A 26,777-nucleotide genomic window follows, 5' to 3' on the forward strand; every position below is an offset into this window, starting at 1 on the left:
GTTCAGCTGCTAGTGAGAGCGACTATCCAGCCGGAGAGATCATCTTGGATCCAGGTGATGGTAGTGCAGGGGGAGGTGACGACACTGGTGGTGTGGAGGGCATGTTGGCTGGTATCACTCTCGTCGGCTGCGCCACCAACTGTAGCGTTGCACGTAGCAATTGCTCCTCACGCACTGACACCCCCATAATGGACAAAGGACAAGGTGAGCGCATTGTGAATACCCCTACTGCACCATCGTATTATTACGAAAAGATGAGGAGGGGATCAAGGTTACAGGTCTGTTACTTATTTGAATGGTGCTCTGCTTTAGCCCCCACTGCTCCCCCCATGAATCCGAAGATTCACCCTGCACAGTCAGCTGAGGAAGCCACAGAAGCCACCGAGGTCCCTGAGTCAACAGCCAGCCACACAGAAATGGGATCTGGACCTCCAGGACCGTTTACTGAGCATGTCTTCACCGATCCCCAGCCTCGTCACGCAGACGCCTCTGACAGGTAAAAGGTCAAAGTCTGTCCATGCAAAGGCAATCATCAGGAATGATTTCAATAAACCTATGTGTACATTTCATCAGTGATACAGTTATTAGCTTTAGCACACCTGCAAAAGATGTCCAGGTTCTTCTTTGAATATAAAAAATAGGTGTTTGTCGTCTGTCGTCACAGAAATGCAGGTCAATCCAAAGAGGAAACGTCTCAGCCTCCTGAGTCAGAGGACAGAGGTGAAGAGGCCAAAAACTACACGAGCGTGGCCCCCACCATGTGGCTCGGGGCCCAGAACGGCTGGTGAGTCGCTCAGCTGAACCTCACAGATTCCTCACGGTGTCTAGAAACACATTACTCCAGTCATTTCTTCACCTAGGTTTTTACACTGGGTAACCACATTAAAGAACATTTTTACTGTTACATCTTTATTTTTTAAAGAAAAGTTCAGTCATGACAATGGTGATAACTGTACATGCAGTAACTGGGCTCTGTTCTCCCTCAAGGCTCTATGTCCACTCAGCTGTTGGAAACTGGAAGAAGTGTCTCCACTCCATTAAACTCAAGGACTCAGTGCTCAGTCTGGTGTAAGTGGTGGCGACAGTTAAATTCTGTGTAGTTACAGACAGTGTGTTTATCTAGTGGGGACTTCAGAACCAGAAATTAATTCTATGAATTTCCGTTACGTCAGCAGTCTTTGTTTCCTCTCTAATTGCAGGCATGTGAAAGGTCGTGTGCTGGTTGCCCTGGCTGATGGGACCCTCGCCATTTTCCATAGATCAGAGGGTATGTGATATTTTAAATATCTGTTTCAACAGCGCTCCCACACACCAACATTTTAGTTGGTTCCAGGGATGAAGAAAAGCAGCCGCGATCTTTGGCCTTACAAATCACAGAAATTGAAGTTTTCCACAGGAAATCAGTGATATATTTCTAGTTCTGTGACACACATTAAACTGTTTAAAATGGATGGTTCTAGTTTTTTATAAGCGTTCATCACAGACTAATTGATCGGCAAGAGACAAAGCTATTTAGTGTGTTTTGTGTAGACATGAATGCAACCAGGATCTGTTGTCAATTCTGTGTCTGTGTGTGTTGCTGTCAACAGATGGACAGTGGGATTTGTCCAACTATCACCTAATGGACCTCGGTCGGCCTCATCACTCTATTCGCTGCATGGCTGTCGTCCACGATAAGGTGTGGTGCGGCTACAAGAACAAGATCCACGTCATCCAGCCCAAGAGCATGCAGATCGAGGTGAGTTATGAATCCATGGTCACAAATGAGTCCAACAATCAGCTTTTGTTTTTACAGTGCAGCCGTTTCATGTGGTTCTTTTCCCTCACTGAAGAAGTCCTTCGACGCCCACCCTCGCAGGGAGAGCCAGGTGCGGCAGCTAGCGTGGATCGGGGATGGAGTGTGGGTGTCAATCCGGCTTGACTCGACCCTGCGTCTCTACCATGCTCACACACACCAGCACCTCCAGGATGTGGATATTGAGCCATACGTCAGCAAGATGCTGGGTGAGATTATGTCTTGTTTTAGGGGAGGTCTTGTCCTGACAGAGAAGATCAAATGCAACTATCTAAATGTTTCATCTGGTAGATTAGTGTTTTTTTAATGTCCAGGTTTTGAAGCAGTCTGGTCAATCTCAGGTTGCATTGCACTCACTCTGGTTTTAATTGACAGGTACGGGCAAACTGGGATTCTCCTTTGTGCGAATCACAGCACTACTGATCGGTGGAAACCGTCTTTGGGTTGGAACTGGAAACGGTGTGATCATCTCCATCCCACTGACAGAAAGTGAGTTTCATTCGTACAGCTAACAACAAGGGCGGTGGTGAGCAACCTGAGTCTCATCAAACCTTAAAAAATGTAACTGGTCTTAAAATTTTTTTTGAGACTTGAGGTTGTTTTGTGACTTCATTTGTTGGTCTGTCTGGATATCACTTTGATTTAGTTACATTTGGTGAAAAATTAGACCATTTCACATTTCGACATAACACCCCTGTCGATGGAAATTTGCACCGCAAATGTAATTAGAGACAAACTGAATTTTAAAATTTTCAACTGTTTTGATTTTGTAGTTAACCTGAAATGTATCTAATGGGTGCTCATGTGTTTCATACACCGCACAAACTAACCTCATGATCAAATCTTATCAAATTGCCTGAACTGACCAGTCAGATGTCTGCAGTTTTCTCAAACCTCAAACCCCTTCTCAAAATACAGCAGTGCTGTTTATCTGTGGTCTTCCTTAGCTCACTCCTCCTTCTCCCCATGAAGTCCCCATCTTTTTTCCACTTTCTGTTTTCCTTCCTTTCCCCGTGGTGGATTCACCTCTTTCACACAGTCTTGGTTGTAACTATTACTGTTACTGTCCTCTTTCTCCTCTGCTCTCCTCCCCTACTCCTCCTCTTCCCCCTCCGCCTCCTGTAGCGGTGGTCCTTCACCGGGGACAGCTCCTGGGTTTGAGGGGTAAGTGGGAGCGCTCCTGACCTCCTGCCGCTGTGATCTTTTCTTTCCCGCCTACACCCGGTCAAACCTTCATGTTCCCTGAAACAAACTCGTGTCGGCAGACCTCGTCTGTGGCGCTGCAACAGCCACCTGTTTCTGAACAGCGGGGACACATACTCGACACTGAATTAGTCCTCTTATATCTGTGAATATTTAGTTGATGGACACCAAATTCTGTGTGTGATTATTTTATTTTTATACTTGTATCAGAGCAGTGCTTTTACACATTTGCACGCTATTCATCATTGTGGGTCATTGCATCAATGACTAAAAGATATATTTGTGTGTACCAGGTCCACTGCATGGGGTGCGCTTTAGCTGTCTCAGACTTTTTTTGAGTGTCTCTAAAAACATCTTTTATTTTTAGTTGATCTGTGGACAAATGTGGATGTTGTGGGTGATTTTTTTTTTCCTGTGTCATACCACCACTTATGATTTGCTAGTGCACATTGCTGGTTGGTCAGTTTCTCACTCCTGGACTTCCTCTCCCTCAGCCAATAAGGTGTCTCCGACATCCTCGGGTGGAGTCATCCATGTGTACGGCGACGACGGCTCTGAGAAGAGCAGCGGCAGCTTCATCCCCTACTGCTCCATGGCACAGGCCCAGCTCTGTTTCCATGGACACCGAGATGCTGTCAAGTTCTTCGTCTCTGTACCCGGTAGGAACAACGTCTGCCTGTCTGCAGATTATAGGAGATGATCATGTTCACTGCTTTGACACATGTCGATAACTGACTACCTTCCTTAGTCCTTACCCATTTTTCTCCCCGTGTGTGTGACAGGCAATGTTCTGGCCACCCTGAACGGCAGCGTGCTGGACAGTCCATCAGAGGGGCAGGGCTCCACAGCACCCCCAGAGACGGAGGCCCAGAGTGTTCACAACGTGCTGGTGCTGAGTGGAGGAGAGGGCTACATTGACTTCCGTATAGGTGAGCGACCACACCTGCGCATAAACCTGACACCACAGACATGTATTAGGTGTAAGTGTGTGACATGCGGGTAAGAAAAAGATTCAAATTATGCCGCTGCATCTTGACATTTTACCAGTATATTGTCTATTGTCTTTTTAAGGGGTCCTGCAAGAGATACAAAACATAAATGAAATACATACCTTCCAAATAAAAAACTTTATTTATTTGTTTATTTTTCTGGGTTCAAACCCCGGGGCTGGGGCCTTTCTGTGTGGAGTTTGCATGTTCTCCTCGTGTCCGCTTGGGTTCCTTCTGGGTACTCCGGCTTCCTCCCACAGTCCAAAGACATTAGGTTAATTTGGTGACTCTAAATTGCCCGTAGGTGTGAATATGAGCGTGAATGGTTGTTTGTCTCTATATGTCAGCCCTGTGATAGACTGGCATCCTGCCCTCACCCAATATCGGCTGGGATTGGCTCCAGCCCCCCCAACTCCATGACCCTGTACAAATAAGTGGTATATATGAGGGATGGATGGATGAAATGAAGTTAATTTAGTGTTGGAGTTCCTCAATGTGACCACTGGAGGGCACTGAACGCTAATTCTAATTCTGCCAAGCTGAACTGTCATCTCCAGAGCCAAGCTAAAGAAACAAAAAAGTAAATGCATAGAGAATAGATAATCTCTTGCATTTTTTTTTTTTTTTTTATAAGCGCAATGAAGTTTTGTGGAAATTCAGCACAGCCCTTAAATTCTGTTTACTTTTTCCTCAGGGGATGGAGAGGACGATGAGACAGAGGAAGGAGAGAACGGTGGAGCTTCGCAAATGAAACCTGCATTGTGCAAAGCTGAGCGGAGCCACATCATCGTCTGGCAGGTGTCTTACGTGCCTGAGTGACACCTGGATCTGCTTTAATGCCCGACCCACCTCCTTAAAGAAACCTCTTCCTCCTGTCCCCAAAAGCTTCCAGCCACCCAAACCTTGTAATTATCCCTGTTAAGTAAAAGTTCCCCCCTTGGCTCTAAAATGACCCCCCAAGCTGTGTATCGTCCCTTATAACTATTAAATCCCCTCCTGCCCCGTCACCTTGTAACTTAAATGCCTTGTAAGTACCTCCTCTGATCTAGTAATCTGCCTGCCATCCTGTCTGTCCCACCCAGGGCATTGTAACTATCTTCATGAGCCTTGTAACCCAGCCTCATAACTACCTCCCTCCTCTGTATCGATCTTATATTCACCCTGTAAGCACACTGTATCTCCTCCTATATTTACCTCAATTGTCCTGCATCTGCCCCACAGTTACTCCTCCTCTTCCTCCATTTAGTTTGTCATCTGTGAAACCTCCAACTTGTCTTAAAGCAAAGCCCAGAGCCCCAACATGCAACAATTGTACCAAAAAAAAAAATGACCAACACTTACCTGCATTTCCACTAGAAATCTGTCTGATTTTTCTAACAGCCAATCAGCAATCTATAACCATTTACAGCATGATATTGACCCTGATATTAAGATACTGGGAGTTAATGGATGCAGATGTCAAGTGCTTTGACACCATACAGAAACGCTGTTTGGGCTTTAACGTTGAAGTGGATGGTTAAAGTTTGAGGGACAGTGAAAATAAGTCGACATGGAACAAAAAGTCAAAATTACTACATGTCAAATGCAGCTTGAAAGTCTAGTTTCTTTGGGCTGTTACCTAAAATATTTTGCATCCGCATCCTGCCTCTATTTTAAAGCATCCTGATTAAGGACGTTTTGCATCAGTGTGGTTACTGACCCCAAAGTGAGAGGAAATATCTGGTGTACCTGCAGCAGCCTGGTGTAAATCAAAGGTCAGAGGACTCGGTTCGGTGAGGTCAGGAACATGTCTACATGTTTAAATCATGTGAGTGAGGTTGAGGGTTGAGTTTAACGTGTCAGTGGGTCAGTTTGAAACTCATTCCTCTCATCTGACTGGCTGTCGATCAGATGGTTTGGTGTAAAGCAGGTGAACGGTGGCGTGTTGTCAGTATGTGTACAGGCATTATTGTAAATTTCCGGACACACTGAAGCCCATCCTCTTTGTTCAGTGTGGAAATTCATGCATTGATCTCTATCTGTGTGGATTAAATATTAAACATATTTGTGTGCTGAAAAACGTTAAGTTGACGTGTGGTGCATGTCTCTCACTTTGCAAATCACTGAAACATAATAAACAGCATATTAAAAAGGATTTCAATATCAGATTTATTGTTTTTGATAATTCCATATCAATCCACTCAGCATGATTGCAGGTGTTTTATAAAAGCATAATGTGACCAGCTGGGTGATGGAAAAATCACATTTTTTTATAAAACAAGATAATAGTTCATTCAGTGCCTTTCACTGAGGCTGACATGATGAAATTACAAAACCATATTCAAAGCAGGAAAGCTAATAGGCATCATATTTTAAAACTTACATCCACAACTGTTTTCAAGTAGTTCCAAGTGATGTGATCTTTTTTTTTTTTACCTCCTTACAGAATTTGAGTTTAAAAAGGTACAGGAAACTGAAAATCATGACTGTGGGCATGTAATGGTGTTAATGTTTAGTAATTGCTCCCATGTTTTGGGGTTTTCATTGCAGGGACTATTACAGAAGAAACATCCATATTTGGCAAGTTTTCCACTTGCTCATTCCAAGTAGCAAAGGAAAACTAGAATCACCGCCTCTGCAAACCAGTCTAGTTGCAGGAAATATGGTCACAATCTCTCCGTCTATTCAGAGTTATGGCTTTGAATAATGGCCAGAAGAGTTTTTACATTATGATGTCACAGTGAAGTTGACCTTTAGGATTTTATCCTATTTGTGTCAAACCGAGTCATCGGCCACGGCTCTCACCGGCACAGTGGCATCAAAATAATTGTGTCAAACAAATTTCAACTGAAGTGGACACAAAAACTGAGCTGGGAACATGATGGTGGGATTTGATGTTTTGTGTAACTTCACCTGTGACCTTGTGTACTGATATGGAAAAAACATGGAAAGTTTCCTGCACCTTTGAATGACACCTTGCAAATCCTGACCTTTTATTGCTTCAAATCAAAGCTTATTGCTTAAAACTGTAAACATGAGCTAGTGTTCTTGACTTAAACTGTAACAAAAGCCAACGCCATCAAGTTATTGTCCATTTAGTGCATTTTTGCTTTGTAAAATCATTTCACCTCTGAAATACTACTACTTCACATAGACAAACACATAAATGTATGAAAAAAGAAGCAGCAAGAGATCCAGCAAGGCAGCAATGACACGGCATCTCATGGGGCTACAAGCTACTACAGCTAGAATATTCCTCTGGAGGTATGACGTGATCCATCTTGTAATGAGAACAATATTAAAAAAACCCCACTGGTTTACCTACAGGACGATGTACAGAGTGGATTTAGACCATTAGTTGTAGATCCAGGGGCTGCTACTGTCCTCCCAGCACTGAAGCTCATTCTGACGAAACCAGAGAGAGATTTCCTTCTGAGCGCTCACCACAGAGTCACTGCCATGGATCACATTCCTGCAACACAGAGCCGACGCAAACACGATCAGGACACACAGACATGGACAAACTAGAATTAATGGCTCACGGTATGCCTCTGCCACTCAGACTAGCTTCAGGTTGCATCCGTGTTTATAAAGAGTCATATAAAAACTGAACCATTTGCGTAGAACTTTGTCATAATCGCTGTGTCAAGTCTTGAGTTATTGCTATAAACGGATTTTGTGTAGTCACAGTGACCTTGACCTTTGACTATCAAAATCGAATCACTCTGATGATTGGCCAGTTGGTATGCTTATTCTGATTGGTCGATTGTAGTCTTATTTTCACTGGCTGATTTGTAGCTCTTTAAGTGCGTTTCTATAAAATATGCAGATGTGCACATTGTCAAGGATGCAAACAGTCAACTGTGACTTTGGCTGTTTATGGCATAAAAATATAATTTTCCCAGGTGATCTTACCTGCCTACTTCCACACAGTAATCTCCCCGGATGGTTCCTGGCAGCGAGTCTGCAGGGTTGGTCTCTCCCAACATCTTACGCGCAGTCTTAACCACATCCAGACCCTGCCACACCTGAAACACAGAGCACAGAAATGCACGTGACTGCTGCACTAAGGACAATATCACAAAGGAGTGGAGGCACCGCATCTTAACAAAACATTCATGTTGTCAAGTGGCTCTGACTTATTAGGCATCATCAGCTCAAAAGTTACTTAGTTACATTTTGACAAATTTCACAATCATGTATGGAGCCTAATGAGAGACAAACTCCGGAAAATGTCTAGAGCTGGCTGCAAATTAGCTGTCATACACTACACATCATTACATATTTAGGAATGTGAACTCTCGTGATGACAACCCCTAACTGCTGTGGTCAACGTGGCTTTTAAAAACCATTTAAAATCTCACTGATAAATAATCACATTAAACAGGATAAACCCTATAAACTAATGAAAGCCTTTCGAATCCTGTGCACATGTATACGTGGACGTAGTAGGTTGAGGAGTCTCACCATTGCAACAACTGGTCCTGAGCTCATGTAGGTTATCAGTCCACTGAAGAAGGGCTTACTCCTCAGGTCCCAGTAATGTTCCCTAAGAAGGTCCTCAGATGCCTGATATACAAATACAGACAAGACAGACGCACATTCAACTTAAAGGTAATTATACTAGCCTAGATAACTCAGGGAATTAAATTATTCAAGGAGAATGTTTTTTAGGGGAAATAAAAGACCTACACCCCACATACCTGCATAAGTTTGAGGCCCACCAGCTTGAATCCCTTCTTCTCAAAGCGACGCACAATTTCTCCCACCAGTTTCCGCTGCACGCCATCAGGTTTCACAGCAATGAAGGTGCGCTCATTCACCCCAGTCCATCCTAAAACCAGAGATAACACATGTCAAAAATGAAGGGAAAAACTAACTTCCACTGTGTTTCTGCTGCAGTGGGTCACCACGCCGCACACAACCTCGGACAGCTTGCATGCACCTTGGTATCGGCAGTGAAGGAGATCATTAATGTTATTAATACAGGAGATGTTAGAAGAAAACGCAAAAGTGTTGAAATGAACCTACAGCTGACACAAAAAAAGCTCTGTGTGGTTGATGACAACTCAGACATTAGTGACAGCTGTGTTAACTTTAGTGTTTACAATCAATCCAACACATACACGCTCTATTTATAATGTAAACTATGACACTGTCTGTCTTTGAACATAGATTACATTCAAAGACAGTCAGTGTCACAGTTGACTCTGCTTGCAGACAGCCTCTGCACCCTGAGGACACACACATAAACAACCCCTCAAATGCTGCAAATGCACACACTAGTTTGAACTACATGCGTCATTGTTTGTTAGTTTTATGAGCCACTAATTCATTCACAAATGCCACTTTCACAGACCTGTGAAGGATAAACTTAGCCCCCTCACTCCAGTACATACGTATGCTATTGCAGGAGTTCAGCTGGGAAAACGCCCTGAAACTTGCACTTTGTCAACAGTTCCTGCAACAAACCTCACAGTCCCACCTAGTTACACCTACATTATTGTTTGCCTGTGGCGTGTCTCACCAGATTCTTCAATCCGTGCATGTTTTACCACCAAATCCTCAAGTTTATGAATATCTCGCTGTGACCTTTTTCTCGGTCCCATTGCAGAGCTCCTCCTGCAGCACATGAGCTATTAATAGGACACATCGCTGCTAGATTAGTAGCTAACTGTAGTGTCACACGGAAAGTGGTTGTGTTTGTGCCACGAAAGCGGGATGCTAAAGCGCCTTTTACTAGCACCTGTAGCTAAGACGCAGTTTGGTTGTTATTAGCCACACCTCACACTTACGTGCAGCTCCACGCTGCTTCTGTTAAACACAACATTAGTTTAAAAACAACCCTCTACGAAAGTTTGTGAAGGTTTCATGCCTCCATTGTTGCTCCCTCTGTAGCAGCTAGCCGAGGCGTCCGCCCGGTGAGGCTGCGGCTCCCGCTCTCACCCTGCGGACACTGTGAGCACATTATCCCGATGTGAGAACCACACTGGAGAACCACCGAGCGGCCGACGAGCTGTAAACAGATAAAATCACCAACCTGACTGAAAGATGTGAGCGAATATGGACAGAAACAGGCAGATCATTGTCGCCGGTGGACGGAGCACTAGCACACCGTCTGGGAGGGAGCGGGGCGCGGATGACGCACACACGTAAATACGTACGTTGCTAAGGAACGCTCCGTGGTCCCATCCAATCACCTTGAAGTTACGGAGGATCAATACCGTCTCTGCAGTACGTGACTGCGCATGCGCGTTTGATTTTTCCACAAAGTACCGGCAAGAATTTAAAACTACTTTCACTGTATTATGTAGCTCCCTGGAAAGATGACACGTTTTATTTTATGCACTTACGTTCCTCTAGGGCGTCTCTAGGGCAAATATTTGTTATTGCAATCAACCATGTAGAGATGAAATGATTAGTTGATGAATTGAACAGGTGACTGACAGATAACCTGGCAACAATTGTGATAACTGATTATTCATAAGTCATTTTTGAAGCAAAAATTTTTTAAAAAGATCACTGATACCAGCCTCTGAAATGTGAGCATTTGCTAGTGTCCCCAAGTTTTCTTCAGTGGTAACTCAACATCTTGCAGTTTTTGACTATTGGACAGACAAACCAAGCAAATTGAATGTTAACATGTTTAATGTTTAATTTCATAACATTTTTTTTTAACTAAACTAAAGCACAGAATTGTCAGACTGATTGAAAAAGAAAATAATCGTGGGTTGCAGTCTTACAGTACTCCTATAATGGAGCAATTCTACAGAATATAAACTAAAACTGTTAAGGTCTTTGAACTAGATTTTGACACAGGGTCCCTCTACAAGACAGGGCTGCAAGATGGACGACGGAGGACTATAGTTGATAGTCTAGTTCAGTGGTATGAATTTCTGACAAATTTGCGATTCATCAAATTATGTAGACCCAAATGATATGGAGTAAACCTGGGCTCAAGATTATACATAGTACAAATAGATATTTGTCTTGATGAATCATTTATATTTAAGCATCATATTGAACATCTCCTCACCAAACTGTGGCAAAAACAATCCAGCTTCCCTTTGCATTGTAGGAAAAGTATAGTTGAGGTACTCTTTCTATCAGTCCTAGATTGTGGTGATCATCCTACCAACCTACAGACATGCTGTTGCTTCTACTGTCAAGCACCTAGACTCAGTTTATCCTTCTGCCCTCAGATTAATTACCAGAGGTCCCTATGACAACCACTTGTATCTTTTCATCCAACACCCTCCATAACATCTATGCTGAACTGGACCACAAGACCCTACGAAACTCGCTCGTTTCAAGTCCCGCAGGTTTATTATAAACTTTAAAAATGCCTTTAGTTTCTAGGCACCAAACACATGTAATTATCCACAACACATTCTTAAGATTGACACTCTCACTACCCCTGGACAATTCAAGATGATCTCAAACCATTTTACCTCCGCGTGCTATTGTTTTCACTGAGTATTGTCCCCTTTTAATTTTTTTAAGAATGTGTATTTCTCTGTATCTCAACATCATCGCAAATGAGGGAAACGTCACTGATATTCAAGCCATAAAGGTTTGAAATGAAATGAAAAATGAACTCAGTCAGCTGACTGAAGACACTCCTTTAGTTTATCAGTTTTTCACAGCCCCTGTGAGCCAGTCAATTCGTTGTTGTCAAAACTTAAAACCTTCCTCCACCCCATTTGCCCTCCAGTTTTCATAAGAATCAGCATCCATGGACCCCACCACTGACTTCTTCTGTAGTCCCGCTGCACATCACCATCAAAGCAGATCTTCAGCCATTGCTCTTCACCCCTTCACCACCGCTTCCAGTGTCTTGACTCCATCAGGGGGTTTTCCTGTACAGCTCATGGAATGACCCCTCTAAATAATGACATTACATTGGGGTCTAGTCATCAAAGACTCCTTACATACTTCATCTTTTCTATTGTCCATACTAAATCAAATCAAGTAATTTCATTACTCTTTACTCTCTGTTAGTCTCTCCTGTTTGAACTTGTATAGTGTATTGTGGCCTGTCTTTGACACACCTTAGTGATTATCTGTGGTACAGGATAAGTAAACCTTGAATGTAGATATGAAAATCTTACAGTAATCAAATGGAGGAACACTAAAGGCCTTCTACAGTATCTAATGGCAATATTATAGAAGTCAACAAATATAAGCTATCAGGTATTATTATTATTATTAATGTTTGTTAGTGCTGTAGGATTGTAAAAAAAAAAAAATCAAATTTGTTTTTATATATCAGGACTCAGATCAATTCTTCCTTTGGCCAACAGACAACATACTATGTAAAACTTAACAGCTTATTTCCCCATAATCATGAGGCACGTTTACAAGCAGGACAAAGGACACAAACACCTGAGTGGGCAGACCATGGGTGTTTAGCCTTTCACATCACATGAATCGTATTTTAGCTGTGTGGTCAAATCTGCTGATACTGCCTTCTCTCTGATGGTACAAAAAAAGGTGGTTTCAAGGCATTTTAAAATCACAACATCATGTATGAATGTAGGCCTCAGTCATGTCTGGAGTGTGTGTCCAGTTTGGGTGTTTACTGCGCATTCTCAATGCTACCAGGCTGAGGTAGTCTATAAGGCATGCACAAAAAATACTGCATCAATGTCTCACTTGCAGTGGTCTTATTTTACCAAAGATTTAATATTTAGCACATCACACAGAGAGATATTACACACAGAGGTCTGCTTCAGATGAAAATAGCAGAGAATTCATTTGAGTCCAGGACTTATCAGGGCTTTGAGGCGAGGGCTTCAAATGTACTTGGACAGAAGAAGTTGACCGCTTCTGTCAACACTGATTTGGTTCAAAATGTCCAAGATTAGCGAACCACATTCACAGACTAGTATCACACCGCTGTCCCCTCTTTCCTCTGCCTCTCTTGTTCCTGTCTGCGGAAATAGTCTTTGTTGAACTGGACGTCCCTCTGTAAAGGTAAGGCAGGTTCCTCTGCCAGTACGCTGCCTGTTGCTTTTTTGTGCTGGGCCAGCAGCATGGCGCGGAGCAGGGGAGGATAGGGGACATGGCGTACCGGTGGCTCAGGGAGTGGCTCAAATTCCCTGAACTGCTGCTCTATGTGTTTGGGAACAAGCCTCCAGTCGTGGTACATCACCTTATCCACTTCTTTGACCTCACCCTCCTGTTTTCCTGCCAAGAAAAACACAAAAGTTACCACATGCATTTTGTTTAGAGAGCAATTATCACTTATGATTATATATGCACAAATATACCTTTTCTTTCTAGAGCAATACAAATAAAGACATCTCAGTGAGTACAGAAAGTCACAAGCAGAGTGGTGAAGTGGATGTGGATAAAAATCAGATGGTAGAATAATGGGAGGTCAACTGGAACTGTCCTTTTCCATTTTTCATTAATCATACATTCACAAATCTTAAGTTGTAACTGTGTTGTAGTCAGTGTTTATACAGTAAACTCGTGACAGAGTCAGGATGTTGGAGATACTGGAGGTCAAATAAAAATACAGATAATACACAGCTATGGGTAAAAGACATTAATAATTATAAACATAAAAAATAAAACGAGACAATAAAACCTGAACAAAAACATAAAAAAACACAAAATGCTGAGTTCAAAGCAACCTCTTCTACAAAAAAAAAAAGCTCTGAAGTGTTTGAATTCAGTTAACTGTGCAAGGTCAACACTGCCATGAATGCAATTGCAATGCAAAACAATATCTTCACAAAAATAATAACAGTTTCCAATATCGTTACATAATAACCATGACAGTAGTGTTCCAGTGTCTTATATGTCTAAAGCTTCACACAGATTTTTCTTTATTATTTACAGTGATGTAAATGTAATGTGCAGTAAATGTTTCAGTGGCACTGACTGACAACCTGACAGTTGTCTTACTGTCCACAGAGTGACCGTTGGAAAGATGGACAGTGTATAGATTATATTCTGAGCTGAGGATGAATCCAGGATGTGTACTATTTGAATGCAAGGACACAGATGGCTCCCTCTATCCGTCATAAAAGCAGTATGGTTAGTAAAGATAAGCCTCTGTTAACAAAATACTGTCCAACTGGGATTTTTATGCTTTTAAGTTTTCACTCAACCTGCTTTCTGGAATACGTGGTTCATTCTTACCTTTGTAGGTGAGGATCCCCCATGCCTTGCCATGATCCATGTTCTAGAAACCAGCAGAAACAAGTTGTACTTTGGTTACAGGATATATCGTATCTGATTGAGTCTAAATCACCATTTTCATTTCTACACTTATCTATAATGACAATATGCACACTTAACACACTGTCACAATGAACAGATGTGGGCCGCTCTCACCTCAGCTGTGTAGTCCACCTTGACCTTGGTGATCTGCCAGTAGCTGGGCTCGGTGTGGTCCTCCAACCAGGACTTGCGGGTGAAGAGGCGGCCCACTCCGAACATTCTCATGCCCGCCAGCAGGGAGAAGAGGCGGCTCTCCCTGCGGACATCCGTCCAGGCCAGCACCGGCAGCATCTTACCTGTGAGGGGCCGCTTCATCGAGTCATAGTCCAAAGCATACTTCTGGGACTCCCGTGGCCGGGACTTGAGCTCCCGATACGCCCGGATCTTCCGAGCCATCTCTGCTATAAGACGAAGTGGTTTTTTCTTCACCATGACTGTGTGGTGTTACGGCAACTCCTCCACGATCTTGGTTAGTCCTGAAAGAGGGGGATTCATTTACTTACATATGAAGCTGAAGTAGCTCCTGTGTCTGATGGTTACAGAAGAAATTAACCCCTTTCAGTCTGTCAGCACGGACTGTGAGTGGAGAGCATAAACACAGTGTAACAAGGCTAGCCTGAGCTAGCCGTTAGCTGGCGTTAGATTGTAAAACAACTCATAAAATATCTTTGTATACCGACGACAGCTCATTCACCTTAACGAACTATTGCTGAATTATTGATATAATTTATAACAAACACATACTTACACTTAAATACCTGATGGGGAGAATTACTTTAGCTTGACCTCAGAAAGCAAGCGAGGCACACAACCACCGCTCACCTGGTACGAACTCAAAATGTTCCGTGCGAACTATTGGCGTACTTCAGTTCCGCATACGGGAACTTCAGGTAACATATTTTAAAATTTTATTGGATCAGTAATGTAATAATAAGAATTACTAACCTTTAAAGATTGCCAACATAATATTTAGATACCTGCTAAATAAAACGAGTTTACTATTTTCTTTGTATCTAAAGTTGTCTTATTACTTCAAGAAATATGGGCGATATAGGCTTTTCTATTGATTTAAATTTTGAATGGATTTCTCAACAGTATATTATAAGCAAGAATCATGAAAGATGCTTCAAAGATTTCATCACGTGAAAATTGTTTTTGAATTGTTTGTGACTTGTCCCTCAATGTTTTGTTTTGTTTTGTTTTGTTGACACAAACACTGGAAATGCTATGAAATTGTTCACCATGCCCCATTTTTCATTTTAGCAATGTATTTAAGTGTTACAATCCTCCCTTATGTAACATATACTTATGTAAAATAGCAATTACAACTTATCACATTTAGTTGATCATCAGATTGTAGTCACACCCCTGAAATCTCAATATCGTGATGTAAACAGTTAACTGTTTCTGTCACCATATTGAGAATCCTCTTTGTAATTTGGATTACTGTATACATTTATCTAATAATCGTATTCCATAAAACGTTTTTATTTTTTTAATAAATATTTATAAAATTGTTTTTTCATTTTCCTCCAGCTCTTAATACATAGTATTTTTTTTTCCTATCTCTTATTTTGAAACTATACTGCAAAACCTCAATTCTTTTGTTGTCAAAGGTTTTTAAAATGCAATATTAAAATTGTAATATTCAAAATTCCTGTCAATTGCACAACTTTCCCATATGGTTAACCTTTGCTTGAGGCAGTAATATCACTGCTATGAAAACAAAACTGTTGCTGCCCTGTCAGCATGTCAAACATAGACATCTATAAAGACCTCAGTTTGTAAGTTATGTCTCTAGTTATACAGTATTATAATAAAACTCTCATCAGGCAGTATAGGTATGTGGAACAAGATCCCATCTTAACTAAAACTAAAACTTTTCCAGCTAATGTGTACAGGGTAGGATGTCTGTGCTGTCTAAGGAATTTGATAGAAAATGCAACGACTCATTGGCAGCTGCTAAAAAACATTCACAGCAAGAGTCAGTCCTCTTTGACTGGTGGTCTGCCATTAACACAAATCATTGTCCCCACATCTTCCAACAAACAAAAAAATCTCAATATTGCTGATCATGGAGGCTACTAAGTAGTAGTAATCCAGCCCAGTCCTTTGTGCATATTTAGCGTTGTTTTAATTTTCAGCTGAAAATCATGCTGATCAGTTATACAGAAAAAGGCCAGTAGATGCCTTCACATACAGTATTATCAATATGACATGGTATAGAAGAAACACTTAGAATTTTCCTATTTACAGTATAACAGTAAGAAAAAGTGCATGGATGCATTAATGTGAAGACAAATACAGTGAAAAAAATCAAAAAATACATCTGCTGGACTACAACTAAACTCTTTGTGGTTACATAGCTGGATCTACAGAGAGGGGTGCCAGATAAATCATTACACAACTGGACAGAATTAAGTCATGTCACTACTCATGACTGATGTTTATGGTCCTCTGGTACCATCACTACTTGTGTCTCTATAACGACACCCGCTCATTCCTTCTGAAAACCATTATCACAGAAAAAAGCTTGTATTGCATAGTACCTTAAATCTTTGTGTATATCTACTAACACCAAGACCTTGAGGAGTGAACATGATCAGAGACTGGTGACTGTGGCTGCAGTTGGCAAACTGTGCAGCTTCAACACCTGGTTCAAACACTATTATTATACTTATATTGTTATGGTTTCAAACAAGGAATTATTTATATATCTGGGGTAATGTTCCCCTCTTCATTCATTCATGATCTATTGATACTTAAATTGATCTTTTAACATCACTCAGCCCCTGTAGACTTCAAAGGTGCCTGTAACACGTCTGTATCATGACAGGTTTTCTGAGACATATCAAAACATTCACTGCTCAACATTTAAAACTGTGTTTTTAGCCATACTTTAAAAAAATATACAAAACTGTTAGAAACACACTGAACATATATAGAGAGAGCTGAGACTAGTCTATTCTGCAGCACCAGTACAATAATGTTCTAAAACCATATTGGAACAAATTTTCTTCTGTAAAAACTTGTAATCATTAAAATCCAATGTAACCAAATTAAAGCTGACCACACCATGCGTTCTCCTTTTTAGGCCAAGAGGGACTGAGTGATGCTAAAATGATTTAGAATAGCTTATGGCCTTATTGAATTAGAGTCAAGGGGAGTTGTTAAGGAAAGACATGGAACAAGGCCTTGGGGAAAACCAAAACAATGCCATTGCATAAGCAGACCAGCACAAAAATGTTTTAACATTAAATCTGTTCATAATCTCATATTTTGCAAATCAAATACAATATCTTTTTTAAAAGTTCTAGGAAACAATAAGGTGTAACAGCAATGAAAAGTTGCTTGAAAGGTGCGACAGTCTCATTTGAGTGACGTTTGTCTCATGATAGATTTAAAAGAGCTACATTGAACAAGGTATACTGCTTACATCTTTTAGAAAAAGAGGGACTCCATAGTTTTTACAAACAATTAGCATGACTTTTCCACAGAAGACTTTGAAAGGCTGTTGACAGGTTGATGTTGCAATGAATTTCACAAGTAACTTTTTTCAATAATCTGATCAGCAGTCAGATGTGCATGAGTTGTTTGGAGGTGGTAGCTGTTCCTTGAAAGACAAAAGGGAATAATTTAATTGTTGGAGGACTAAAAGCTGCAAAGTGCACTCAGGTTCATTTCACCTCTTTCTAACATTTCTTAGGTTTTTGACAATTTGACAAAAGTTTTAGCGTTAGAGCTGTGACATGTAGGTAAGAAATAAAGACTACCAACTGATTCTCACTTTGGAAACCAGAAAATTGCAGATGCCAGTGAAACAGGTAACAGATTACTTTGATAATGCATGGATAGCATTTAGGTTGAGAACAATATACAATTTGTGCATACAGGATAAAAACACAGAAAATACCTACACCGTCTCTCATCTCATGAAACCCCCTTTTTGCAAATATACCATGATGACCACTACAATTTGGTCATACTTTGCTTCAGTGTCACACAGTACAGGTTACTGTACCATTCTCGCACAATTTCACTCATCCCCATTTATGAATGGCAACAGATCTGTAACAAATTATGATAGCTAACAAAATAACACCATATCTTTTCACTTATTACTGAAGCTGATTTTGGGTACTGAGTGAATGACGAGCATGAAGAAATGTGAATGGCATGAGAAAAGATCACAGTAATAAAATGTGCAGGCAGAAATACTGCCGTCACAGTTTTCCACCTACGTACCACTCTCTCCTCAACTGATCCTGGTTATTCTCTTCACTACTGTGTAACACTGATGTTGAGGAAAGCTTGAGGCAGGTAAGTAACACTAGATTAGATGCCATAGGGCAGTAACCTCTGCCAGTGTTTAAGAGGAGGTAGGATTCAAGCTGTCCAGTCATGTCCAGCGGCATCTTTTCCTCTGACAGGCTTCAGGGTCAGACGTACAACCCTCTGAGTCACTCTCAGAGGAGGATGGTCCAGCCAAGGGGGGAACAGGCAATCGTGAGGAGCGCTCAGGCCCATCTGGGGTTTCTTCTGTGGTGCCGCTGTTGAGACTGAGCACCCAACCCAGTTTGTTGTGGAGCAACTGACGAAGTCCTGGCGGCAGTGGCAACACATCCAGGGTGTCTATACAGTCTGGCAGCAGCTGGCGAAGGCGAGCACAGCAAAGGTACAGCAGGGAGGTGGGTGCAGAGCAGGACCTGATCACCTTCATGCTGCTTTTTGCTGCTGTGGAGCATGCCATTGGATAAAACCTCTTGTTTTGTAGTTCTGTGGCAGCAACACCTAAATGGAGAAAGGTGACACAAATTGTCATGATCATGTGTAATATCTTGTTCCAACACCACAAAGCACAGAATCCCCATTAAATAAATGTGCACAGATCTATTATGTCTATAAAGTCATCAAGTTTTGCACATGATTGATGTATCAGCTGTGTAGAAATGTGCTCTACATCTCCTTTAATGTAGACTAAAATGCTTCATACATGCAGCCATATAGTTATTGAGTTATTGAGTTATGATAGAAATGCTTCAAATGCAATTGTTAAAGTTTGTAAATTTGTGCTAAGTATCCAGTAACCAATCTGATATACCAGACTGATATTGGCCAGATGCGCCCAATTTACATTCAATCCAGTGTCATTGTCAATGCCATTATCAAATCCTGTGTTTCCGCTACTCTGTTTTTAGTGCCACAGCATCCCTGGCCAATATGTGGTCACCAGTACCAAAGGATAACTGGATTGATGCATCCCTACAGTTTAATTACAAGATCATGTAATTAAAAAAGGACTCCAACTACTGGCACTCTGATCAATAGTGGACTTTTCTTGCCAGTACTAACCTATACACTTTCGATTCTTAAAGAAAGTAAGTGTGCCATGCCACGTGTCCAGGTGGACTCCGATGATGGACCCCTGTCCGAATCGAGAAGAGAAGTTCATCTTGTCTCCTTTATGATGCAACAAGCCTGACAACAGAAAACAAACAACCAATTATATCTAACTCATGATGAAACCATTTGGAGCCGTCACTCCTACATTATAGCGTGTTGTGTTGGTCTTACCTGTGTAAGACAGACCCCAGCTGTCTGCATCTTTTCCCAACAGGCTGCAGAACGTGTGTCGGTATTTGTCTAGGTTGACATCAGAAGTACCAATGCCAACCATCTGTGCAGAAATTAAGAGCCATTTAGGAAACAAATAAACGTGAGCCTCCACACAGCATGCTTTTGCTCTTCCTTGGATTTTTTTTATCATATCAAAAGCAAGTGAATGTAGGGAGGTAAAGTGTAGAGCTTCACCATATCGGTTCCATACACTGGGGATGTCATCTTGATTTCCCAGAAGTGCTGCCCTTCAGCCAGCTCTTTGGAGCCACGGATCGCAGCTGTACCACAGCTGTATTCAGAGTGGAAGTTCACTTTGCGATTGTCGCAGCTCAACAATGTTGCTGTCGATCGGCTGTTGGCATCCCACACCCAGTCAAATTCTAAAACATCAGAAGTCATATATTTCAGGCCAGTGACGTAAGACATTTACATTAATTCACTTTGCTTAACACCAATTAACAAATAAAATCATGATTTTCTTGACCAATGTGTGAACAAATCACATATGTTAGTAAAACATGACAGAGGTGTAACTCAAGTGACATCACTGAAAATCTCCTATATTAGATCAATCTTGAAATGCAGTAGCTGTCTTGTACCTTGGTCGTCCTCTCCACAGTGGCAGTCTTTCACCTGGTGAAATCCTCGCAGACGAGGGTTGTAGCTGGTCTCAGCCTGGGAATCACAGCCACAGTAGGACTCTCCGGTGACAGGCACTGCACTGGGGACAGGAGGGACCATCACTGCTGAAAAGTCCGCCTCAGAGTCTGAATCACTGTACTTGAGAGCAGCAATACAGAAAGACATAGCAAAATTCAAATGTTAGCAGCATTGCTTATGCAACTACACAGCACTGATTCTGGATTTTAGGCTGGTACAAAGAAATTGTGCGTTGCACTGAAAAACATACACATCTCTTCAATTTAAAAGTAAAAGGCAGACATTATGGTGCACTCCCTTCACTCTCGATTGTGGAAAAATACATAGATGATACAAAGCATGTAAACAACTGAACCTTTAGCTTCCAGCATCAGACATGAGCGTCAACAAACACATACTGTTAATATCAGCCACAGGCAAACTAAAGGCTTTCAGTAAGATAGGAACCATTGAGGTGAATTTTGCCAGCCTTCTTGTGGTGACACATCCTATCCCTTGCCTACAGTGCAAACAAGTAGCATCATATGACACAAACACAATCTCTAACACTTCTTATCTGTTCAGATGCTGTGTGCTTACCTCAAGTCGGTCATAGCTCCATTCCTCACTTTCAGAGGCCAGAACAAGTGCCTGGGCATCAGCATCTCGTCTTATTCCTCCCCAGACATACCTCCATGCACGACTGTTCCTGCTTCGTCTAGACATGGCAGCAGCTCACTGTCTCATCGGTAGAAGAACCTGACTGTCTGTTCAGGTTTAGTCCAGATGTTGGAAGAACAGCATCAGTCCAGCTGCTAAGAAACAAAGTGACAGCATGCTTATATTGAGAGGGACAGACACTGAAGACTAAAGATTTTGCACTGCATGTCTTCTTGAACTGTTTTTAATAATATAACTTACTGGTTTCTTCACATTGTCACATTGTCTGCTTTTTTGGAGGAAAATGTTGTGCATTAGTAATTCTTACGCCCGTAATATCTGCTAAACCTTTTGCTACTTTATTCTTGTTTGATCCTGCAATCTTATGCGTCATCATAGTTTAATATTATTTTAGAAAACCTTGTAGAAAATTTGTGATGTATGGAGCAACATTTACCACAACATACCACAAAAACAGTTACACACTAACTCTAACTTACAGCTAGTAGTCGAGTCCCAGTCCACAGGGCATTGCCATCATCAATAAAATCAATATTACCCTTTGTCGAGTTAATGTTGTTGTGCTAACTAGCGCTTGTTAGCCGCCTGGCCAGGCTAACAAGAGCAGCTAACGCTACCCGCTGAACAGCGCATGTATTAACATGTTAGCAGGCTATAACAAGGTCAGACTGCTGGTTATATGGCCACATATAGGTTAATACGCTGGGACACGCCACTGACTGTAGTACGTCCACGGTTTATGAACCAGGTAATGACAAAGGGTGTCAGGAGGTCAGGAGGCGTAATAACTCGGCTAGTGGTACAGATTGAGACCTAGCGTAGAATAGCTAGTTAGCTATGGTTAGCTTCGTGCGGCTACCAGCCTCAGATAAAAGGATTGCGTTAACATTACCTGCCTGTTGTTCACATCCAACATTCACGTAAAATTAATGGCGATGCTGCTCCCTGAAGCCGCCTATTGCTGTTTGTATGATACACGACAGTTGAATGAGCTTCCCTTTCCCATGACCTACTTTACATTAGTCTGACCGTAAACAATAACAGGCAGGCTCTGTGGGAGCTCACAGCACTGCACAGGAAGTTTTCAGTGCGCACCAAAGACTCCTGTCATCTCAACCCTCACCACTGACAGAGGGGTTTTTCTTCAGTGTTGCAAGAAATATTTAGATACTTTACCGAAGTAAAAGCACAAATACAACTCTACAAAATAACTCATTGAAATTCCACATTCAAAGAAATAGGGTGTAGTAGTATTATCAGCGATACACATCAGTCGTGGATAGTAACTAAGTACAAGTATTAAAGTACAATTTTTTATACCACGTTTTGCAAAAACAAACAAGACACTCATGCATGCTGACATGATATTCTAAAATTAAAATGTGATAACACCAGTCACATTTCCTGTTACATATTAATGAGGCAGGCATTATTTTCTCCTGGTGGTGACTGAACAGTTATAAATATTCATGTTATGGTAGTTAAGGGACTGTGCACCACTATAACTAATAGGTTTATATTTACCACAGAGGCTCTCTGTATTTTCAAACACTGTTAAAAGAAAAACAAGAAGAATCTGGTGAGATAAGCAATAGCTAAAATATACTGATCAAAAATGAAAAAATGTTACCTGTTTTATGTAACTGGTTTTAATTATGCAACTAATATTGTTGCTCATCAGTATGAGTAGACTGTGGGCACTATATACAGTATATATTCTATAAGACATGCATGTTATACATGGTGTTTATTCTATAGCAAATTCAGGATTTCAAGATTTTGAAGGACTAATCAAACAATTGCTGGTTTTCATTCATCATCAAAAGAAAAAGAACCAGGTTCTATTAATAAACAGATCAACAGATACAGTGTTATATGCCACAGGAACTTTATTTAGAACATCGCCAGTGTCTTTATTATGAACATACTGTATATTTGAAAGACTAACATTCGTTTTTTTGCATTCAAGAAAAAAATTTAATCATCTTCAGTTTCATTAGGGGTTTCAAGTCCCTTGACTTTCCTCTCCCTCACAGTCAACTCCGACTTCCTAAGACATAGATTTTTTTTTTTAAATCCTCTCTGGTCCTTCCTGTAACTGAGACTAACAAACCTAAGCCAAACTGGCATTTTACTGCTGAAACATTGAAATGTATTTCAAAACATGTATTTTTAGTCCTATTTAACTGGCGGCTTTCTGAACTTTTTAATACTCTCCCTCATCCTCTCCCTCTCCCTCACCCTCAACAGAGTCAAGTCCAACCTCCTCATAATCCTTCTCTAGAGCTGCCATGTCCTCTCTGGCCTCAGAGAACTCTCCCTCTTCCATACCCTCACCTACATACCAGTGGACAAAGGCACGCTTAGCATACATCAGATCAAACTTGTGATCAAGCCGAGCCCAGGCCTCTGCAATAGCAGTGGTGTTGCTCAGCATGCACACAGCCCTCTGGACCTTGGCCAGGTCCCCACCAGGAACTACAGTGGGTGGCTGGTAGTTGATACCGACTTTGAAACCAGTGGGGCACCAGTCCACAAACTGGATGGTGCGCTTGGTCTTAATGCTGGCAATAGCAGCGTTGACGTCTTTGGGCACCACATCACCACGGTACAAAAGGCAGCAGGCCATGTATTTGCCATGGCGAGGGTCACATTTTACCATCTGATTGGACGGCTCAAAGCAGGCATTGGTAATTTCTGCCACTGTCAACTGCTCATGGTATGCCTTCTCAGCAGAGATGACAGGGGCATAGGTGGCCAGAGGGAAGTGGATACGGGGATATGGCACTAAGTTGGTTTGAAACTCTGTAAGGTCAACATTAAGGGCACCATCAAAACGAAGGGAAGCAGTAATGGAGGATACAATCTGACTCATCAGCCTGTTCAGGTTGGTGTAGGTAGGACGCTCGATGTCCAGGTTTCTGCGACAGATATCATAGATGGCCTCATTATCCACCATGAAGGCACAGTCAGAGTGCTCTAGGGTGGTGTGTGTGGTCAGGATGGAGTTGTAAGGCTCCACCACAGCAGTGGACACTTGGGGAGCCGGGTAGATGGAGAACTCAAGCTTGGACTTCTTGCCATAGTCTACAGATAGACGCTCCATCAGCAGGGAGGTAAAACCAGAGCCAGTACCACCTCCAAAGCTGTGGAAAACCAGGAATCCTTGAAGACCAGTGCATTGGTCAGCCTGAGGACATATATAAATATAAGGATTGCAGTAATATAATTTAATCCAGTGGTTTGTTACCTGTTTGCATCAATTGATTTATTAGTAATTATAATGTAGTAATATAAAATTTGTTGGTATAACTAGTTCTGTACATTCAAATAAACAAGACACTGTATACTGACCTGGCAATGTAAAATAAACTGATGATGAAGTCACAATCAAACAAATGTAACATATAAATGAACATAAATAAAATGGTCAGGATAATGATTTAGTGTCATCTAGTGGTGGAAAGGTAAACTGCATTATTAAACTGCAGTCACTTTCCTGGTATGTCATTTGTTAAGAATCATAATTCACCATAGGTTCCTGGCCTCATGAAGAAGGAACTCCTCCTGCTCTTATGTGACTCACCAGTTTGCGAATCCTGTCCAGCACCAGGTCAATTATCTCTTTGCCAATGGTGTAGTGTCCACGGGCGTAGTTGTTAGCAGCATCCTCCTTGCCAGTGATCAGCTGCTCAGGGTGGAACAGCTGCCGGTAGGTCCCAGTGCGCACCTCATCTGAAGAGAAAGGTTAAATCAAAATGACTTAATGCTTTACTAACCAAATCAAGCAGCAACTATGGTGTGCACATAATCATGAGTTTACCGATGACAGTGGGCTCCAGATCCACAAAAACAGCTCTGGGGACATGCTTTCCAGCTCCAGTCTCACTGAAGAATGTGTTGAAGGAATCATCCCCTCCTCCAATGGTCTTGTCACTGGGCATTTGACCATCAGGTTGGATCCCATGTTCCAGGCAGTAAAGCTCCCAGCAGGCATTGCCAATCTGGACACCAGCCTGACCCACGTGGATTGAGATACACTCACGCTAAAGGAAAATAATGGCATTTTGTAATATTTCGCTAATTCATACTTATCACATGCTTAAGGTCACTCATCACATGTTGAAGAAAGAAGAAGAGCAAAAGTGACAGTCAATTGCATGGGAAAAAATAAGTCATTTGATTAATTTACTCTGTTAATAAACAAAGAGAAACCTGGCAGTAGACAACATGACAGACCTCAATCCAGTACCTCAGCGAGATACTGGGAATAATCTGAATCAGCAACTTATTTGCATTAATAATTTGTGACAAAAAGGAACACTGTTTTAATTAGTCAGCTGTTCAACTCACAGAATTGTCTCGTGGATTACAATAAATTTATCTCTCATTTCAATTTTTTAACATCAACCAAAAAATACAAGATTATAATTGGAGTGATACTTATTCTGTAGTTCTATACAAAAGTGCCCATTATTTTACTAATACCGTAGATTAATTCACCCTATTGACAACACTCGTGGTAAAAATCTGTTTTCTATCATCCTTAAAAGAAAAACAATGGAGGTGTCCATTTCTTTTTTTTGATTTCATTTTTAAAAAAAAATCAGGATCTTACTTCTGTTCCTCATGTCACCACGGCAGAAGGTTTGATATGTCCTCTAAACTTGTACACAGGTTTACCCAGTAAAAATGCTTCATTAAAAGGTTTAAGAATGTATGGTCGTTGAGTGTATTCATGATAAATTAATGACTGATTTTGTATTATTGAATAAACATGCACTGTCTGCGTTTCAAAATTACAACAGACCATTCAGTTATTGTTTATTGCCCCCTGGCATATTGTTCCACTATGTTGTGCAATGTGTACTGTTAGTACAGCCAGAAACTCAAAACTGAATTTAAAGATTGTTTTTTTTTTTTTGTTAATCATAAAATATCAATAATGCATTTAAGTAACACTTACAAAATTAAAATTAGAACATCCCATAAAACAATGAAAATTGGTTTGCTAGTTCTTCCACCTCAGACTTTTTGTTAGTCAACCTATTTAAATACCCTGACCGTTCATCTAGCTTAGTGTTTTGACCGTTAAAAACCTAGTTTAGCACTCTGACCGTTAAAAACCTAGCTTAATGTTTTGACCGTTAAAAACCTAGCTTAGCACTCTGACCGTTAAAAACCTAGCTTAATGTTTTGACCGTTAAAAACCTAGCTTAGCACTCTGACCGTTAAAAACCTAGCTTAGCACTCTGACCGTTATCAAACGTAATTTAGTGCTCTGATCATTAAAAGAAAAACTTTAGCATTAGCATTAGCTAACACAATTCTGTAATTTCATAATTGATAGCTAACACTTATATGGGCTACTGCATGCCCCAGAGATTTAAAAACTGTTGAGAAAAAAAACCAAACAAACAAAAATAAAAACTAACATACTCACCATGTTTTTCGAGGTTGTGAAGCACAAACACTACCTTGGAAATTGGCAGTAAATCCGCTATTTTTCAGGGTTGTGCGCGTTTATAACACCACTTGAATCATCTGGTGCATTTTATACTTGCTCATGCCGGGAAAATATTTGCTTAATCTGATTGGTCAGTTTCATTTGAGGTATTTTCCTATTGGTTACACAAAAT

General features: G+C 41.2%; 5 protein-coding genes across 33 annotated transcripts in view; 1 reads left to right on the plus strand and 4 right to left on the minus strand.

The window, feature by feature from the left end:
• mapk8ip3 (mitogen-activated protein kinase 8 interacting protein 3) overlaps nucleotides 1-6,052 on the plus strand; it is a 29,146-nt gene extending 23,094 nt beyond the window's left edge. For 19 of the 23 annotated variants that reach the window (XM_071474037.1, XM_071474047.1, XM_071474043.1 and 16 more), the window contains 12 exons: nucleotides 7-204; nucleotides 313-496; nucleotides 665-784; nucleotides 988-1,068; nucleotides 1,200-1,267; nucleotides 1,590-1,738; nucleotides 1,833-2,004; nucleotides 2,171-2,284; nucleotides 2,921-2,959; nucleotides 3,493-3,657; nucleotides 3,781-3,927; nucleotides 4,682-6,052. In XM_071474037.1, coding sequence (XP_071330138.1) covers nucleotides 7-204; nucleotides 313-496; nucleotides 665-784; nucleotides 988-1,068; nucleotides 1,200-1,267; nucleotides 1,590-1,738; nucleotides 1,833-2,004; nucleotides 2,171-2,284; nucleotides 2,921-2,959; nucleotides 3,493-3,657; nucleotides 3,781-3,927; nucleotides 4,682-4,806 — 1,562 coding nt within the window. In that variant the 3' untranslated portion in view covers nucleotides 4,807-6,052. The remainder of the gene's footprint in view (nucleotides 1-6; nucleotides 205-312; nucleotides 497-664; nucleotides 785-987; nucleotides 1,069-1,199; nucleotides 1,268-1,589; nucleotides 1,739-1,832; nucleotides 2,005-2,170; nucleotides 2,285-2,920; nucleotides 2,960-3,492; nucleotides 3,658-3,780; nucleotides 3,928-4,681) is intronic. The other 4 variants (XM_071474044.1, XM_071474059.1, XM_071474058.1 and 1 more) reach the window with 2 other exon arrangements.
• Nucleotides 6,053-6,111: 59 nt separating this feature from the next.
• Nucleotides 6,112-10,148, minus strand: nme3 (NME/NM23 nucleoside diphosphate kinase 3). Of its 2 annotated transcripts, none has more exons than XM_071474074.1 (5): nucleotides 10,007-10,148; nucleotides 8,670-8,800; nucleotides 8,434-8,535; nucleotides 7,882-7,994; nucleotides 6,112-7,438 (listed from the first exon to the last, which is right to left on the minus strand). In XM_071474074.1, the coding sequence occupies exons 1-5, from the start codon at nucleotides 10,050-10,052 to the stop codon at nucleotides 7,321-7,323; spliced, it is 510 nt and encodes a 169-aa protein (XP_071330175.1). In that variant the 5' UTR covers nucleotides 10,053-10,148; the 3' UTR covers nucleotides 6,112-7,320. The 2 variants fall into 2 exon arrangements, with proteins under 2 accessions (XP_071330175.1, XP_071330174.1); XM_071474073.1 differs by lacking the exon at nucleotides 10,007-10,148 and adding an exon at nucleotides 9,494-9,818.
• A 2,482-nt stretch (nucleotides 10,149-12,630) lies between these two features.
• On the minus strand, nucleotides 12,631-15,094 carry mrps34 (mitochondrial ribosomal protein S34). 2 transcript variants are annotated; one of them, XM_071474070.1, is made up of 4 exons: nucleotides 14,948-15,094; nucleotides 14,314-14,675; nucleotides 14,119-14,161; nucleotides 12,631-13,155 (listed from the first exon to the last, which is right to left on the minus strand). In XM_071474070.1, exons 2-4 carry the CDS (start codon nucleotides 14,629-14,631, stop codon nucleotides 12,857-12,859), a joined length of 660 nt encoding a protein of 219 aa, XP_071330171.1. In that variant the 5' UTR covers nucleotides 14,632-14,675; nucleotides 14,948-15,094; the 3' UTR covers nucleotides 12,631-12,856. The 2 variants fall into 2 exon arrangements, with proteins under 2 accessions (XP_071330171.1, XP_071330172.1); XM_071474071.1 differs by having other exon boundaries at nucleotides 14,958-15,029.
• A 1,216-nt stretch (nucleotides 15,095-16,310) lies between these two features.
• spsb3a (splA/ryanodine receptor domain and SOCS box containing 3a) lies at nucleotides 16,311-22,853 on the minus strand. Of its 5 annotated transcripts, none has more exons than XM_071474064.1 (7): nucleotides 22,031-22,853; nucleotides 21,058-21,269; nucleotides 20,418-20,598; nucleotides 20,011-20,198; nucleotides 19,774-19,876; nucleotides 19,552-19,677; nucleotides 16,311-18,990 (listed from the first exon to the last, which is right to left on the minus strand). In XM_071474064.1, the coding sequence occupies exons 2-7, from the start codon at nucleotides 21,181-21,183 to the stop codon at nucleotides 18,599-18,601; spliced, it is 1,116 nt and encodes a 371-aa protein (XP_071330165.1). In that variant the 5' UTR covers nucleotides 21,184-21,269; nucleotides 22,031-22,853; the 3' UTR covers nucleotides 16,311-18,598. The 5 variants fall into 5 exon arrangements, with proteins under 5 accessions (XP_071330165.1, XP_071330163.1, XP_071330166.1 ...); XM_071474062.1 differs by having other exon boundaries at nucleotides 21,058-21,272; XM_071474065.1 differs by lacking the exon at nucleotides 22,031-22,853 and adding an exon at nucleotides 21,618-22,022 and having other exon boundaries at nucleotides 21,058-21,272.
• A 156-nt stretch (nucleotides 22,854-23,009) lies between these two features.
• LOC139618260 (tubulin alpha-1C chain-like) lies at nucleotides 23,010-26,777 on the minus strand. The gene is made up of 4 exons (XM_071474061.1): nucleotides 26,582-26,777; nucleotides 24,962-25,184; nucleotides 24,725-24,873; nucleotides 23,010-24,328 (listed from the first exon to the last, which is right to left on the minus strand). Exons 1-4 carry the CDS (start codon nucleotides 26,582-26,584, stop codon nucleotides 23,345-23,347), a joined length of 1,359 nt encoding a protein of 452 aa, XP_071330162.1. The 5' UTR covers nucleotides 26,585-26,777; the 3' UTR covers nucleotides 23,010-23,344.

The sequence above is a fragment of the Trachinotus anak genome, unplaced genomic scaffold, assembly GCF_046630095.1.
Source record: "Trachinotus anak isolate AG129_WGS33_773 ecotype Australia unplaced genomic scaffold, CSIRO_AGI_Tana_v1 ptg000003l, whole genome shotgun sequence".
Lineage (NCBI taxonomy): Eukaryota > Metazoa > Chordata > Actinopteri > Carangiformes > Carangidae > Trachinotus > Trachinotus anak.